This window comes from Schistosoma haematobium, chromosome 4 (assembly GCF_000699445.3).
Source record: "Schistosoma haematobium chromosome 4, whole genome shotgun sequence".
NCBI classification, from domain to species: Eukaryota; Metazoa; Platyhelminthes; class Trematoda; order Strigeidida; family Schistosomatidae; genus Schistosoma; species Schistosoma haematobium.
In genome coordinates this window covers 45031648-45048704 of record NC_067199.1, presented here as the reverse complement: position 1 = coordinate 45048704, position 17057 = coordinate 45031648, and the positions used below count along the sequence as shown (strand labels likewise).

At 35.3% G+C, this 17057-nt stretch overlaps 1 protein-coding gene across 2 annotated transcripts; it reads right to left on the bottom strand.

Moving 5' to 3' along the window:
- Window positions 1-815: 815 nt before the first annotated feature.
- PRSS56_1 (Serine protease 56) lies at window positions 816-16250 on the bottom strand (the record flags this gene model as incomplete). Of its 2 annotated transcripts, XM_051216537.1 has the most annotated exons (6): window positions 816-1004; window positions 3322-3564; window positions 5688-5959; window positions 8110-8520; window positions 13069-13240; window positions 16181-16250. In XM_051216537.1, the coding sequence occupies 6 exons, from the start codon at window positions 16194-16196 to the stop codon at window positions 925-927; spliced, it is 1194 nt and encodes a 397-aa protein (XP_051067134.1). The 2 variants fall into 2 exon arrangements, with proteins under 2 accessions (XP_051067134.1, XP_035585866.1); XM_035732786.1 differs by lacking the exons at window positions 816-1004; window positions 16181-16250 and adding an exon at window positions 13837-13909 and having other exon boundaries at window positions 3224-3564.
- Window positions 16251-17057: the final 807 nt, after the last annotated feature.

Genomic DNA, 17057 nt, shown 5'->3' with positions numbered 1-17057 from the left:
ATAGCATACTAAAAGGCACAACCGACCACTAGCATTTAATATTCTCCCAAGTGGGAAATACAACATGAAGGTGGAAAGAGCGCCTTTAGCGCGAAAACAAAGAAATCCGAATTTTTTTGAATAGAATTACAAAATTAGGTCCTTTCCCAAGTGAGTTATGGGGACCTAATGTCCCCAACACTGTTACTTAGAATTAACATTTCTATGTTTATTATGATAAATAATGGAATATGTAAAAGATGAATAATCATATCAAATCTACATTTAGTTAACTCTCGTTGGTTTTAACCCAGTAAATGGTTGAGATATTCATATTATGTGCATTACTGTCCAGCCTCTCAATAACTAGTGTCAAATTAATTCATTTTATGATGTAAATGGAACTTCATGTGTTTAATATTAAAAATATTTTCTGATGTGTAAATGAATATGTTGGAGTATATCCAGAAAACTTGAAAAAGCCAAAAAGAAGGCTCTGAAAACTCTGAGAAACAACTTATCCAATCAGCATTCAATAGACTTTTTGCCAGAAATATCTAGATAATGGAAAGTCACATATCGCGTTTCTGATTGAATCATTATTTATACTACTACTATGTTTAGTAGCATTCCAGAACTTACCGGAAACCCAAAGTCATCTAACGTCCTATAAATACCCTAAATTTTCTGTATATAAACGAACCTTTGAGGAAAGCATTTCTCTTGTGTTCAAGTCGCTGTGTAGATTTAGCCCTGTATGTATGGGGGGAAAGGTAGATAACTAGAAGACCTTAGGGATCGAATCTAGCGTTCAATTAGAATATTTATCAGAATGATTTTTTTTACAAAAAGAAATTAAATTACCATATAAATATTGACAATTGTAACCAAGAAGTGTTTACATATTACAGTAAACTATTTGTTTATTTCTACAGTAGCTTATAATTATTCATATGATTGGATAATTGAAGAGATCCAATTATTGACGAATGTAAGATTGCTATAAATTCCTGGAGTTCCTGCCGCTTGAAAACATAAAAAAGATAAAATCACTATACATTAATATGATTTACATTGAATTATACGATAATGATAATTAGGAGTATATTTAATAATGGGGTATATGCTGCTTATGTTGACAGATATGAGTAGTATTTAACAACAATTGGGAGTCAAATGCCTGTTAGCAGAAGATTGAATTGAATAAGAAAAAAAGAGAACGATTGTGATAACAACAGAATTGAAAGAATCATTATATGTATAAAGGACAATTGAAGGGAGATGTTCAAATGATATATTTAGTGTATGGTTTTCACATATTAAGGAGATACACTGTAATTTTGCATTTCAATAGTTGAAATCATGAGTCAATTGAAACTAGACCACCATGGAAAACCTGGAAACACTAGACGGCCGTTTCGTCCTAGTATGGTACTCCTCAGAAGTGTGCATCCACGATCTCGCCCCCTCACGAGATTCGAACCTAGGACCTGTCAGTCTCGCGCGCCAGCCGGCATCCAACAGTGTTAATGTTTAACTTCAACCAATCCACGCCATCGTCCACCATTGTCATTAATGAACTACTATCTCACAACAGACTCGGTTGAACTCCACTGGACGAAACGGCCATTCACTGCTTTTAGGTTTTCCATGGTGGTCTTGCTTCAAATGACTCATGAATTCAACTATCAAATTAAATATCTTTGAAGTAGGATACATCGGTTACACGGATGCTTGTCGTAGATGATATGGCACTGTAAGATTACTCGGTTTATTTCCTCGAAGACTGTTTGAAATGGAATAAAATTAAAGAATCTTACAGTAATTATTATTAATTCCATTGACCTAATAAAACCAATTATTTACATGAGTAAGTTCGTAAATAGTACAGTAAATCTCGATCATTGTAACGGGGAAATGTTTTTCGATCCTTATTATTCAACGCCTAGACAAGATATAAACAGTAAGAATATATGAAATGTAGCTAGGAGTGGGATCTGAGATGCCCGTCTCATCCTACTTAGGATTCATCAGCTTGATTCGCCTCCGTCTAAAGCCACCTCGTTTGAAACGAGTAGTACTGGTCTCGATTGTCGAATCGGAAATCATCTCTAAGATCTAGGTTCATCCAGATGACAAGTCCAGAAGGGGACGAAACCGACGTTCTAGATTCCACTCATAGACACACTCTATCTTTTTCATATAAACTTGTGTCATAATAGCTATATCAAGCCAATCCGAACAGGATCGAAATATGTCAACTAAGATTAAAATATAGAAAAATGGGATAATACAGACTATGAAACTTCAATGTATTACTTTCCTTCTGCAATAAAACTTTCAAAATGACAATGTGTATGACATTTACATTAACTTATTACTTTGGAGATTCTAACTTCACGACAGTTCATAACCGTGTAAATCTTCACAATATTTACGTTCATCATTGCATAAAGGTATAATATGAAAAGATGTTACGGGAATCATGTATTGTGAATTCAATCTCTGAAACGTACTTAAATTTTTAAAGCTTACATATCGAATACTTAGAGTAATGTGTGATTTACTGGATTACTTTGTATATTTTAATGGATATTCACTAGATCTACAAACTTCTGACTGACTTTAGCAACGATAATGATTGGAAGCTAAAGAGCACTGTATATCTGTTACTTGATGAGCAGCTGTTATGTGTTGACTTAATGACATTAAGAGTAAGATGGATATCACTGATACTAATGGATGATCGTCGCTTAATATCACGGATTAGCTGACATGTACTCTATTCTACTTCTACTCAGTGTTTAAGACATAACACAGCTAGACTACTGGTCACATTGCAACTTGGTCGATAGCATTAGATCTGCACTAAGAAGGACTTGATACCGATGACATTGATCACTACCCAGTGATCAATGAATTGTGAATACATCTCAGTTCTACAGGAGGTCGGTAGTGGCCCGGATAGTCCAGTGGCAACATCTCTGACTGTGAAACTGGGTGGTACGGGATCGAATCCGTCAGGGATCACCGGTTCCCTCAAGATTACAGGTACACCTTGCTGACGAGTGCCAAGTAGCACGAAATCTGGGTTAACAGGGTTTCCTGTTAACTACCTCTAACCACCATCTTAACATAACACACCCACCAAACGACAAGATTGTTGGTGCTAGCTCCTCAGACGGTTTGATCATCTTATTTTAAATTCAATTCATAATGTAAACTATTATCAGATAACTAGTTACTAACTGAATAATTTATCAAGTTCATTCTTATTACACATAGTTAACATAATACATTGGTACTCCTTTTTGAGTAGAAGATTAGTGATTGTCAACTTACCAGCACATGATTTCCCAAATGATACAATTCCTATTTGATACCATACATGATCAGTTGTATTATGTAATTGACACATTAATGGACTACCACTATCACCTTGACATGAGTCTTTACCACCTCTAATATATCCAGCACAAATCATTGTTTCAGTTAATTTTCCTTGATATGCTTCCGTTTGATTACATACCGTTAAATTAAGTAATGGGATATAAAGATGACGTAATTCATTTGATATTGGTGAGTCTATTTGTATAGAAATAAAGAAGATTAGTTTCCAATTCATTAAGTTAATATAACTAAACAAATTGATCATAAATATGACTAAAGAATGAATCCTTTAGGAAACTGATATCTAATTGTTATTATACTAAATTTTTTAATAGTCAGTCTATAGATCCTATATTGCTATGTAGAGCTGAAGGTTTCATATAGAACTGGCGGTTCATCATTAATATTGTGGATGGTTCGACATTGCTTTGGCAAGTTTTGCTAAATGTTCATGCACAGCATTGGTTTGCTGGTTAATCGATTTCATTCATACTGGTGGTTGCTTTACACTGTTCTCAAGGACCATTGTCATTGGGACGTTTTAAGGCATGCTAACAATAATGAGTTTGACTGTTGTGTAAACGGAATAGGTTAACTTTGGCCTGTTTGTGCTGTGCATAATTGATTCACGCGATCATTGGTCAGAATAATTATTATACATGTGACGTGAATGTGCATATGAATGATGCGAATGGTCTATCAGGGTGCTTGCAGGTACCTGTGTGGTTGCACCACAGGATTGAGCTGTACTATTCAGATTGTAGCGTTAAAGCCTATACGGCGTCTGGTTCTCCTGTGAAGCGGGATTGAGCTGTATTATTCGCGTTGTCACGTGAAAGTCTGGATAATGTCTGGTTCTCGTGAAAACCAATGTAAAATTACCCTGCCTCACAAGGGTATATTATATAACTAACTATAGATTCTATGTTTGATCTGTTGTATTATCTTAGATCTGTTCCATTCTGGTAAAGAGGCTTAAATGAGAGAGTTGGAATTTTCATGTTTCCACTTTGATCAAAGTGATAATCATCTTAACATTTGTTGATATATCTTAACTTCGTAGAACATATTCAAAAGAAAATTCCAATATCTGTTCAACAGTCATAGAACGTACCTCAGCATGAAACAATAATAATGAGAGAGAGAGTAAAGATAGTTCGTTTGAGTAATCATACAATGGGCAAGACTTTAGGTTAATATCCAATCAACCTGTTTATTAATGCTGTTTTCCTGAATGATTGATGATATAAAAGATGAAGTTGAATATTTTTCTTTCCTCGGTTTATTACCATACTATGATAATATTTTATTTATTTTAACACATAGATATTAATACAAGAAGGCCCAAGAGACGTATGCGCCACACAAATCTCATTTGTTCTGTATGAGGGCTGTGATTACTGTACAGGTGCCCAAACCGGAACAGGTGGTTTTCTTAGGGGGCCAAAACCGGAGCCTTCGACCTAAAGTTCTGACTCATAAGACAGTGGAGCATCGTAAGGAGACCCAGTCCCATAGTAGCCGGCGACCAACTATTGGTTCATATGCCATTTGTTCCTTCAGTATACTGGAGCCCGTGTCTACCATTGGTTTGGAATCAGGGTTTTACAACTCCCACAGGTGAACTCTTCGTTTCCACCAACCCAGTTAAAGCGCTGGACATTCACTTTTCGTCCTCTCAATTTCGTAAACAACAGAAATGTAGGGAGAAGTAAGTAAGTAGGACTTCCCTGACAGTGGTTGTATGCACGTGGCCATGTGAGAGCATTTGGAGAGGGGGAGCGGACTCTCCCTTCCTTCGGCCGTACCAAGGCATTTGGGGGTAATAATAATAAGACTGGACAGGATGACTGGGTTTATAAAACCGCTGGATTGTGTACTCGAACAATAAACTTTAAAGAAGCTAGATCATGTTATATACGATACCTGATTTACGATCAAGAATAGATAATACTTAGTTCTACACAATTATAATCAATCACTCTCAGTGAATCTTAAGTAGATCATATATTTAACAGTCAATTAGTTGATTGCCTGTTTGTTCATCAATCACATTTACATTCACTACCATACGTCAATTGTCAAAATATCAGGCGATTGATTAAACCGTTCACGTAAACATACATTTCACCTAGAAATCTTACTAGTGAAACTTAATAAAAATCGGCGGTTTTCCAAAAATATGGTTAGTACTAACTGAGATCACGTAACTAAACAACCTCAGTCCAGTATAGTTATATATGATTGCGAATAGATCATTCAAGATTAATTTACTTTCAATAAGGTGAAAAGAGTAACAACATTCAATGATTGATTACCTTCTGAACTTCCCCATCCTGCAACATAACAACGATCCAGTTCATTAATATTTATCAATGTTGAATTCAATATACATATTGGTAATCGTTTTGAAGTATATTGAATTGATGAAGCAGTTTTTATTAATGCATAATCATAATCGTATAATTTACGTAGATGATAATTTGGATGAATGAATATACTACTTATATTCATTAGTATCTCTTCACTATCAATCCAATCTAAATAAAAATCACCAATATGTACTATCCAATTGTTTAGATTTACATCTCTGTAATAATATGTGAATAATCATAACATGTAAACGAATTAATTTACTGTCACTTTAATCTGTGAAAGATTTTTTTCTATCATGTATAAACATCTTTGAGCAAAGATAGATAGTGGTTAACAGTAGAATGCAGAATACGCGTTTCATCCTATTTGGGACTCGTCAACTGGATGTTCCTACATCTCAGAGTTGATGTTCACTCTGAGACTCGAACCCAATACCGTTCGCCTTAAACATCATCGTGTTGTCCACTTAGCTACTGAATCCTGATAGTCACCTACTTGTGCAGTCGAATGAAATTTAAACTCACTTGGTGTTGTTTATTTTAATCTTCCCTTTGATGTTTAGGACTGCAGTTGATCAGTCTGTTATTGGCATGTGTGCGTCCTGTGCGGATTGCCTCGATATAGCCCTAATTCACAAGCATTTTAAAGTAAAGATGCATAATGGTTAGCAGTGGAATACAGGATGGGCGTTTCATCGTAGTTGGGACTCGTCAGTTGAATGTACCTACATCTCAGAGTTGATGTTCACTCTGGGACTCGAACCCAATACTGTCCACCTTAAACACCATCACGTTATCCACTTAGCTACTGAATCCTGATAGTCACCTACTTGTGCAGTCGAATGAAGTTTAAATTCGCTTGGTATTGTTCTACTTGTAATTTGGATCAGTCTCTTGTTGGCAATAACAATGGGAAGATACAAGTAAAAGAACACCAATTGAATGTATAAACATTTTTAAATAAGTTCGTTATTTTCAAAATAAACTATCCCATCTGGACGAAGTATTGCATCGGAAAAGGTGGGCGTTCTCTTTGTCTAAATCAATATTAATGTCATTAGGCCCCTTCAATAATATCAATGCATATGAATGACTATAGACACATATTCAACTGAAGAGATAGAATGCATGCAAAGAAGTCAAGATAATTTCTAGAAGCTTTAGGTTCAGTTCAATTGAGTAATCAATTAACACATCAATATTAACCCAACTTATCAATGAGTTTGAGAAATCATAGGGAAATACATCAAAGGGGGAAACAATTAAAATAAATATACGGGTTATAGATCAATAATGATCAATCAAGATTAAAGTCGACAGGACATGGTATCAGTTATATGTCCGATAGTTCCAATATATCACTTCTACTTGAATTGTATACTTTTCAGAAGAAAAATAAACGACAATGAAAGCTTCACGAATAAATGATCCAGTTCAGAGGAAGAAACTTCGTCAGATATAGGTTCAGTTCTTTATGTCTATTTCTATCAAGCATAGTATATGATCTTGTTTTGTATCCTATAACCTGACTATCAGAGTGCATTTATAGGAAAAAAAAGATTTTGAGCAGAGTGCAATGTAGATGTTAATTATATATGTATCATATTCAATAACATATAGTCATTCAGATAATAAAAGCGTTTGCGTGCAAGACCGATATAATCCTGGGTTCGAACCTCGCGGAGCAGGATCGTGAATACACACTGCTTAGAAGTACCACAATTGGATGAAAAGGCCGTCCAATGTTTCCAGGTTTTCCATAGTGGTCTAGCTTCAATTGACTCATGATTTCAACTATTAAAAATTATTATAATATCCATAAAACCGCATCTGATACTAATAAAATATTGATTTTACACTCCAGAACACTAAACGGAACTATAGGATTTACGTTCTAATAGCATACAGATAGATACCAAGTAGGTCTGTGTATGCGTGTGTGTAAAAACCATGTCTGGGTATTTGGATCTCAACTTGTATTTCGAATAAATGACATTTTATTAATAACTGGGAGGATAATGACTATCAATGAAATTCAGGATACACATTTCATTCTATTTGGGACTCATAAGCTGAATATACTTGCATCTAAGACTGGAACTTAATACATTGGATAACCCTAACAACTGGAAGACTTGAACTCCCACAACTGATTTACTCCTTACTAATATTTTAAATAATTTATTATTATCATTATATTCAACTACATAACTCCGCTTGGAGTCCCTCCAGGGGCTACTGCCGGTCCTAAGCCCGGATAAAGAAGGAGGGTTGGGCATGGGGTTAGCGACCCCATCTCGTAGAAAACTAATTCGCTAAAAAAAAGCCAGCCAGAAAAAATTATTCAAACCATTCAAATACATACTTTGGAAAACAATGAGCTGCTGTTAATAACCATTGACTACTAATTAAACTGGCACCACATCGAAATTGATTATTCTCTCTTACTGATACCATCCATGGCCATTGACCTGGTCTAGATAGTTCTCCACCGATAATTCTACTCTCCATTTTATTATCAGTATATTCAACATCCTCATTTAATTGGAATGTTAATCCACATGAATAAAAGTTGTTCGATTTCAATGCTTCATTTTTGACTGTTTCATATTTGAGTAAGAAACCGTGTCCATGATTAGCATCATCTGTACCAAATATTATGTAGACTTGTGAACTATTCATTTCAATTGAATGAGATGCTTTCACTTGATAACCACAATAAGTATATACATTTGTATAATACTCATCTGTAATTAATAAGTAGTCAAATATACAACTAGAAAAAGTAAGGAATGAAAAGAACACAGAATTAGTATAATATAAACTATTTAAAACAATGTCTAATGTTAAACTTTATATTTACTTATTCATTTAAACACATAAACATCGGTACAAAGAGGCACTGAATACACATGCGCCACAGAAAATATTCGATTTGTGTGAAGGCTGGGATATTACTACGCGGGTGTCAAGACTGAACCAGGTGGTTTTCTTAAGGGGGTTACACCTGGAATCTTTGACCGAAAGGTCTAGTCCACAAGACAGTGGAGCAACATAAGGAGATTCAATCCCATGGTAACTGGTGACTAATGTCAAATAAGATGTATTACAACCTGTATTGGTAAAGAGCTAGGCGGGAAGCAGGACTGATAACTACTCTAGACTGCTCGTACGTATTCTATGCGTCATTGGTGCGATCGATAATTCACTGCTCTCTAATTGTCGGTCTCATTACATTATACATTGGTAGGATGACAGGGGATAAGATATAACATAAACTGTATCAGGCGTGATAAATATACATACCGGGGTGATCCATAACTCAATATCTTGAATTCATTGAAATTAAAGGGATGAACTATTTGATCTCAACTTAGTAGTTTTATAGTTAGGTACTTATTATAATACCTAAAGTTTATGTATTCGACAATTAGTAGAGTTATGTATGGGGTACTACTGAAAGCCTCAAATTCTTATTACCAATAATACATTCAAAATTCTCATTATGAAAGTGAATTTTATTAAATCCGAAAGAGGGTTTTGTGGAGATTGTAGTAATTTAATAGCTGAATCTATGAGTCAATTAAAGCTAGACCATCAGGAGTCACTGTACGGCTATATCATTCTAGTATGGGACTTCTCATCCGCAAGTACTGACGATTCTGCTCGTAGGATTCGGACCCACAACTTTCTGTCTCACTCACGAACGCTCAAACTTTAAACCATTGAGCTGACATCTAACGGTGTTATTGTTTAACTTCAACTCATCCACAAAATTGCAACACCATCCATCATTGTTTTCAGTGAGTCGCATACTAGGACAAAACGGATGTCTAATGCTTCCAGGTTTTCTATAGTAGTCTGGCTTCATTTGACTCATGAATACAATTATTAGATTTTAATAAATAATAAATTTATTTATGAAATCAAATTCAAGTTACATTTCTTGTTTAACTTTGTCTGTAACCGTTACGAATTTACTATTGATCCTAATCACTAAGGTTCAAGTATAGTGAACGAGAACACAAGTGAGCGGGCGGGGGGAGGTAAAATGTGAAAACAATACGATAAATACTTTGTTTGCATATCTTTCATCAACTATCTCAAACTTAATTGTCTCTATTATCTTTATAATTACGCTCTGTTTACACTCCCGTTTTCTTCTGCTGCCAGTCACTCTACTTCTGCTTGGTGTTACATACTACTTATATCGACAGACATAAATAGCATACATCACACAAGAGCAGTGGAACATTAGGATGAAGCACTTCGAAGATCTATTAAATAGATCGGCATCACTGAATCTATCAAATATCTAGACTAATAGGCAAAGAACGATAACAGACCAAATTAAGTTAACGAGTAAGACTATTTATTTAACTTATAAAGTAGCCAAATCTACATCTGGAAGCACTGGATTGCCATTTCGTCCTAATAATCAGCAGTGTGCATCCACGATCCACTCACGAGACTCAGATCCAGGATATTCAGTCTTGAGTGCTAACGTTTAATCTCTAGATCACTGAACCGACATCTAACGGTGTTGATGTCTAACTTCAATAGATCCATGATCTTGTGCAACCCTACATCCATTATCTGAGGTGGATAACTCTCTCATATGTTATGTGGATTGAACTCCAGTAGTCACAGTTTCTCACTAGAACTCCATGAAATGCATCTTGAAGCTAGTCACTACCGGGCACATGATTATTATCAGTATGAGGATTTCTGGAGACTGTAGTATTTTCACAGTTGAATTCACAAGTCAATCTAAGCTAGACCACCATTGATAATCTGGACAGCCATTTCTTCAGAAAACATAAATAACAAAAAGATTAATAAACCTTTGATGATAGACTATAGGAAGAGGTGGTAATTAACAAGAATAATTATCCTTGAGTTATAAATTTTTTTGAAAAGATTCAACTACTAACTTTTTAATTAGTAGTTGTGACCATATTTAACGTTTACTTTTAAAATATGAACTACTCGCAAGTAGTCAGAGTCTTCTGAGGTGTCCCAAACTGGGATGAAACCGTCATTCAGTGATTGTAGGTTTTCAATGGTGGTTCAACATTGGTCAGTTCATGGTCTTAATTAAAACTCAATAATCTCCGCAACCATGTACTGATAATTATCATATACTTACTAGTGACTAGCTTCGAGAGGTTATTCTTGAATTTCTAGTGAGAAGCTGTGACCAATGGAGTTGGTCCATGTCGGGTGTGAGGCAGTTACCCATCGAATACAATGGAAGGTGATCATGCGATATCGTGGATTGGTTGAAGTTGAACATTAACGCCGTTGGATACCGGCTCAGTGGTATAGAGGTTAAGCGTTAGTGTGAGAGATCGGTTGTGCTGGGTCCGATTACCACGTTCGGGACAAAATGTTCATCCAGTGCTTTCACGTGCCCAATTGTGGTCTAAGATTTATCGGCTCATGATTTAAATGAAACTATAATTCATTGTCAGCTTATTAATTTCTCATGTCTTTTTATTTACGAAATTCCTTCAGGAGTTGTAGGATTCTGGTTGTTATTCGTGGTTAGCATGATGAACCGATTTTAGTTCACTGTCAGTTAAATATGAAACCCAAAAACTCCCTACAAACCCTTTATAGTAATTGATTACATAATCACTAGTAACTAATTTCCAGGTACAATCCCCATGTTCTGTTGAAAAGCTGTAACCAATGAAGTTCAATCATGTAATATCCGAAGCAGTTACCCACCAAGTATATTGAAAGTGAATTGCTCAATATTGCTAATTCATGGAAGTCAAATACTTACGCCATTAGAACTCAGCCTAATGATGATCTAAAGGTTAAGCTATTGAATGAGAAATTCCAGGTTTTAGGTTTGATCTCTGGTGATGGAGTGATGGTTATCCACTGCTGGGGAGTTCAATACAAAGATAAAACAGCTCTTTTGTACTTTCAAGACTTCAATCACTGTTTAACTAAGATCAGTTAGTGTTGTTGACTTTGTTGTGATTATTTACACAATTTAACTATGTATCATAATCTTTTTATTACATCATTATATTTATTTGTTGTTCATATACCCTAAAAATCTCATATTTATATACCATTGTACAGCTTGACAATAAATGAGTTATCAGAAGGGGTTTTGTGGAGATTTTTTAGAAATTTCACTGGTTTTCCATGGTGGTCTGGTTTCAGTTGACTCATGATCTCAACTATTGAAATTACCAAAATCTTCACCAAACCCCTTCTGATAATAATCATCTGCTCACTGGTGACTGACTTCAAGAGGCATTTCCTGAAGTTCTAGTGAGAAGCCGTTACCCGTGGAGTTCAACCAGGTCGGTTGTGAGATATCAACTCACTGAAGACAATGGTGTATGGTGGTGCAACTTCGTGGATTGGTTGAAGTTAGGCATTGACAACGTTGGATGCCGGCTTAGGGGTCTGGTGGTTAAGTGCTCGCGCGCGAAACCAGTAGGTCCTGGGTTCGAACCTCGTAGGGGGCGAGGTCGTGGATACGCACTGCTGGAGACTTTCATACTAGGACAAAACGGCCTTCCAGTGCTTCCAGGTTTACCATAGTGGTCTAGCTTCAATTGATTCAACAAGTGAAATAAATGCACTGAAAAGAGATTGCAGTATCGGTTACTATGTTAAGCTCATATACCTTATTCTAGCATCTGAACAGGCCAATTTATCCATTCTGCTTGAGTCACATTTTGACCATGTTAATTATTCACTTACCAACCTTGACTGTTTCTATATGAGCGTATGTATTTGTACATCTGATCCTATTCATCACATGTCTAGAGCTTATTTTTGTGTGACTATATTTATCGGTTAACACTTGATTAAATCGAGTTAGCTCACATGCCTTATCCACCGCGCATCATTTCGCTTCGTCCCTCGGATTGTCTGTCCAGATCAATATATACAAAATATACATACTCAAACATCCATCCTCGTACTCGACTTATTAAATTTCATTATTCACCAATGCTATTTAAGTCAATGAAAGGCGAGACTATAAACCAATCAGGTATAAGATAACAGGTCTCGAATTCTGGCGCGTAATTCACTTATCCATTTGGTTAAATCAAGTTTTAGCATTATAACGGATGTTAGTTCGTGATGGAAACCCTAAATTTAATTCTTAATATTAATCATCAACATTAAATTATCATTCGAATTCCTCATATAGTTATTAGATGAACACTCTCAAAGTCAGTCTGACATCGTTCAAAGATCGTCGTCCATAAATGATAGTCTCATTCATAGAGACATTAAAAGATTCCTTTTTGAGATTTCCATATTTTCAAAATGGTTATTCACTTACCTATTCGTTTCTTCTAAATCAAGTTCTTCTATTCGAATGATAATTTTATAATTCATTGGTGCTTTTATTATATATTCACAATATAAATTTGATGTATAATTCATCATTCCATATTGAGCATGTGATTTAATTATACCTGATTGATTGAAATAGACTAGAGGTTGTGAACAAGCTGACAACAACAAAATAATAGAGAAGAAACAAGTAATTGGATTCATGAATCACAGTTAAAGTTAGATCACCATAAAAAAGCCTGGAAGCACTGGATGGCTGTTTCGTCCTTAGTACGGGACTGCCTTAACAGTGTTCGTCTACGATATCGCTCGCGGGATTCGAGATCAGGATGTTGAAAAGTAAATAAGAATTAATTGAAGTATCCTAACAATTTACTGTTCATTTGATAGCGTTCTTTTTCTTTGCTATTTTATTTATTTATTCATTCTAACACATAGATATTGGTACAAGGAGGCATCAAATGCATATACGCCACACGAATCTCATTTGACATGTGTGAGGGCTGTGATACTGTCCGGGTGCCCAAACCGAAGCAGGTGGTTTTCTTAGAAGGCCACAACCGGAGCCCTCTAACTAAAGGTCTGATTCACAAGGCAGTGGAGCAACGTAAGGAGATGCTGTCTCATGGTTGTCGGCGGCCAACTATTAGTTCATACGCCATTTGTTCCTCCAGCATACTGGAGCTCATGTACACCATTGGTTTGGAATGAGGGTTTTCTGAATACCCTGGATGGATTTTCCATGTCCACCAACCTGGCAAAAGCGCCGGATATTCGCTTTTCGTCCTCTCAATTTCGTGAACAACACCCCCGCCATGAGAAGACATTGAGTAGGACTTCCCTGACAGAGGCTATATACGCGTGACCATGTGAGAGCATTTGGAGAGGGAGAGTGGACTCTCCCCACTCTCAGCCGTACCAGGGCATTTGGGGGCTTTTCTTTGTTGAAAAGATTAGGTATCAGAGGTTAATTTCCAATTAAAACTATGAAGTATTGGATAGATATATTTTTTGTCCTCGTGTTAAACTTCGTAGCATTGAACTCTTGAAAATCCTCCAGTAATCAAATCTATGATGTTTAGGTCTGATATATTTCTAACTACAATCCATTTGAAATACTTTCAGATCATCACCATACCACTTATTAATAATCGCATTTGAGAAATATGAATTAAAATTTACTTAATTACTTACTTACTTGCGCTTGTGTTACTCCTTATGGAGGAGCATAGGTAAGGTTGTTTTGTACGGGATGAGGTTGCAGACCCCACGCCCAACCCTTCTCTTTTACACGGGCCTGAGAATGTCAATAGCTCTAGAACGGCTACAGACGGAGAATTAAGAATTGCAGTTCTTAAGAATTCATGAAGGTGATATATGCTAATGAAAGTAAAGTATGATTGATCGTTAAGCATGGACAAAAAACTACAGACTATTGAATATGTGGTTTCCCTTCCAATTATTGATTTCTACTCAGGACTCATTATGTATGAATACTTGTAATTGTATTGAATATAATATTCTACTAGTATTCATCTGGTTCTTCATTTTGGATCGCGAATCCTGATTCTGATATAACGTGATTAGTCTTATTAATGTATTAACGTATTATGATCGTAAGATACATGTAACAGAGGAAAATACTGTAAACTGTCTATCAAATCAAAAGGCAACTTTATTACATAATTGACCAACTTAAGGAATGAAACAAGACCTGTTAAGTCATTCTCTTTGCTGTAATTGTCCAGCAATGTATACGAAAGCGTATTAGATATAAGTTAGTATCAGAAGGGGTTTTGTGGATATTTCAGTAATTTTAATAGTTGAGATAATGAGTCAATTAAAGCTAGACAATCATGGAAAATCTGGAAGCACTGGATGTTCGTTTCGTTCTATTGTGGAACTCCTCAACAATGAGCATCCATGATTCTATGCTGGAATTGATTAGTCTCTATTGTTATATACGCAACATAAGCGTTCGTAACGTAAAGTATTGCATTCAAGTTTCATTATGAACAACAACATTAAAAGAGATGTGTGCATACATCAGATAGGTTATAAATAAGTTAAAAAGTTTAATTCTGGATTTAACAAAACATTTTAAAAGATCATTCGTTTGAATATAGACTTTTAATGATCCAATATTCAATGAATATATCAACCCTGTTGGGAAGATCTAGAAAACTCCTCGGAAAAAAAGTCAATGAAAGTTTTGCTAGAAACATCTAGAAAGTTATTGGGGTGATCCAGGAAATTTCTTACAAAAGATAAGCAAGGATCAAGAAACACTAAGAAGCGTTTCATCCAATCAGCGTTCACTTGAAGTTTCAGCCAAAAATATCAAGAAACTGGAACGTCACGTGTAGAGGTTCTGATTGGCTGATTACTATACTGTTACTATGTTTAGTAGCATTCCAGAATCTTCGAGCAACCCAATGACATTTAAAATATTATAAAATCTATATATTTTCTGTATTAAAATGAACATTTGGAGTAAAGTGCTTCTCGCATACTTCAGGTCTTCTCTCTCGTGTTCAGGTCGCTGTATAGTTCTTGCTTGGGAGTTACGAGAATAGCTTAGGAACCGAACATAGCGTTCAATTAGCAAGACTTATCAAAAGTGCAAAGTAACATATCGAGTTCCTGATTGAATGATTACTGACACTGCTACTATATTTAGCAGCATTCCAGAATTTTCCGGAAACCGAAGGACATTTAAAATACTATAAATACTTTAGATATTCTGTACATAAACAAACCCTAAAAGTAAATCATTTTCTTCCATATTTCTCAACTTTATTCTTGTATTCACATCTCTATTTAGATTTATCCTTGTTTAGAGGAGAAAGGGATTAGATTACTAAAAGAGCTTATCCATTAAATCTAGAAGATCTATCAAACTCAACATAATAAAAACAAAGTGATTATAGTAATGAATATCTATTGAATATATTATAAACAAACTCCGCCTGAAGTCCCTCCGAGGACTACTGCCGATCCCAAGCCGAGATAAAGGAGGAGGATTGGGCATGGGGTTAACAACCTAACACTAACCAGAATATTATAAATAACATATTACATCATATATAGATACTTACATGTTATTTCATTCATTTGACAATAATGATTATATAACAATATGAATATGAATAGTATTATAAGAGAATTAATCATTCTAAGTCAAATGTAAATGATACACCCTATACATAGTAACATGATTGTTAACATCAATTCTAATTTATATTTTCTATTTCAATAATTAGGTAACATGTACTTTTGGTTGTTGAAAGTATTCAGGGGTTTTTTTTGTATTTTTTGTTGTTGAGGTTAATCATCATCATAATGATGATAATACCATAAAAGTCAATGAAATTTTCAAATGAAAAATCAGTTTAGTTTTGCTTCGGGGGGAGGGGATTGTTTTTTTGGTTTTCATTGTTGCCATGGTATTATATGAAATCAGTGTTGAAAAAGTACATTTTATTTTTGTGTTGAATAGATATTATGTCCCAAAAAATTAATGTGCAATTTGTTTTTTTATGAATTACATGAAAACTATAAACTATTGGATTGATTGAAGTTAAACATTAAAACCGTTGTATACCAGTTCGGTGATCTGGAGTCTAAGCATTCATGTACCATACTGATAGGTCCTGGGTTCGAATCGAGCGGATGGCGGGGTCTTGGATGCTCACCCCCTACAAGTCCCACAATAACACAAAACAGACGTCTAATGCTTACAGGTTTTTCATGGTGATCTAGCTTCAGTTGACTCATGATTTTAACTGATAAAATTAATATTATATCCACAAAAGCCTTTCTGATATGAATCAACATATTCTCACTAGTGACTGGCTTCAAGAGGTGATTCCTGGAGTTCTAGTGAGAACAGTGATCAGTGGAGTTAAATCGAGTCTGTTGTGAAATAGTAACTCATTGAAGCCAATGGTGGATGTGTCGATCAACTTCGTCGAT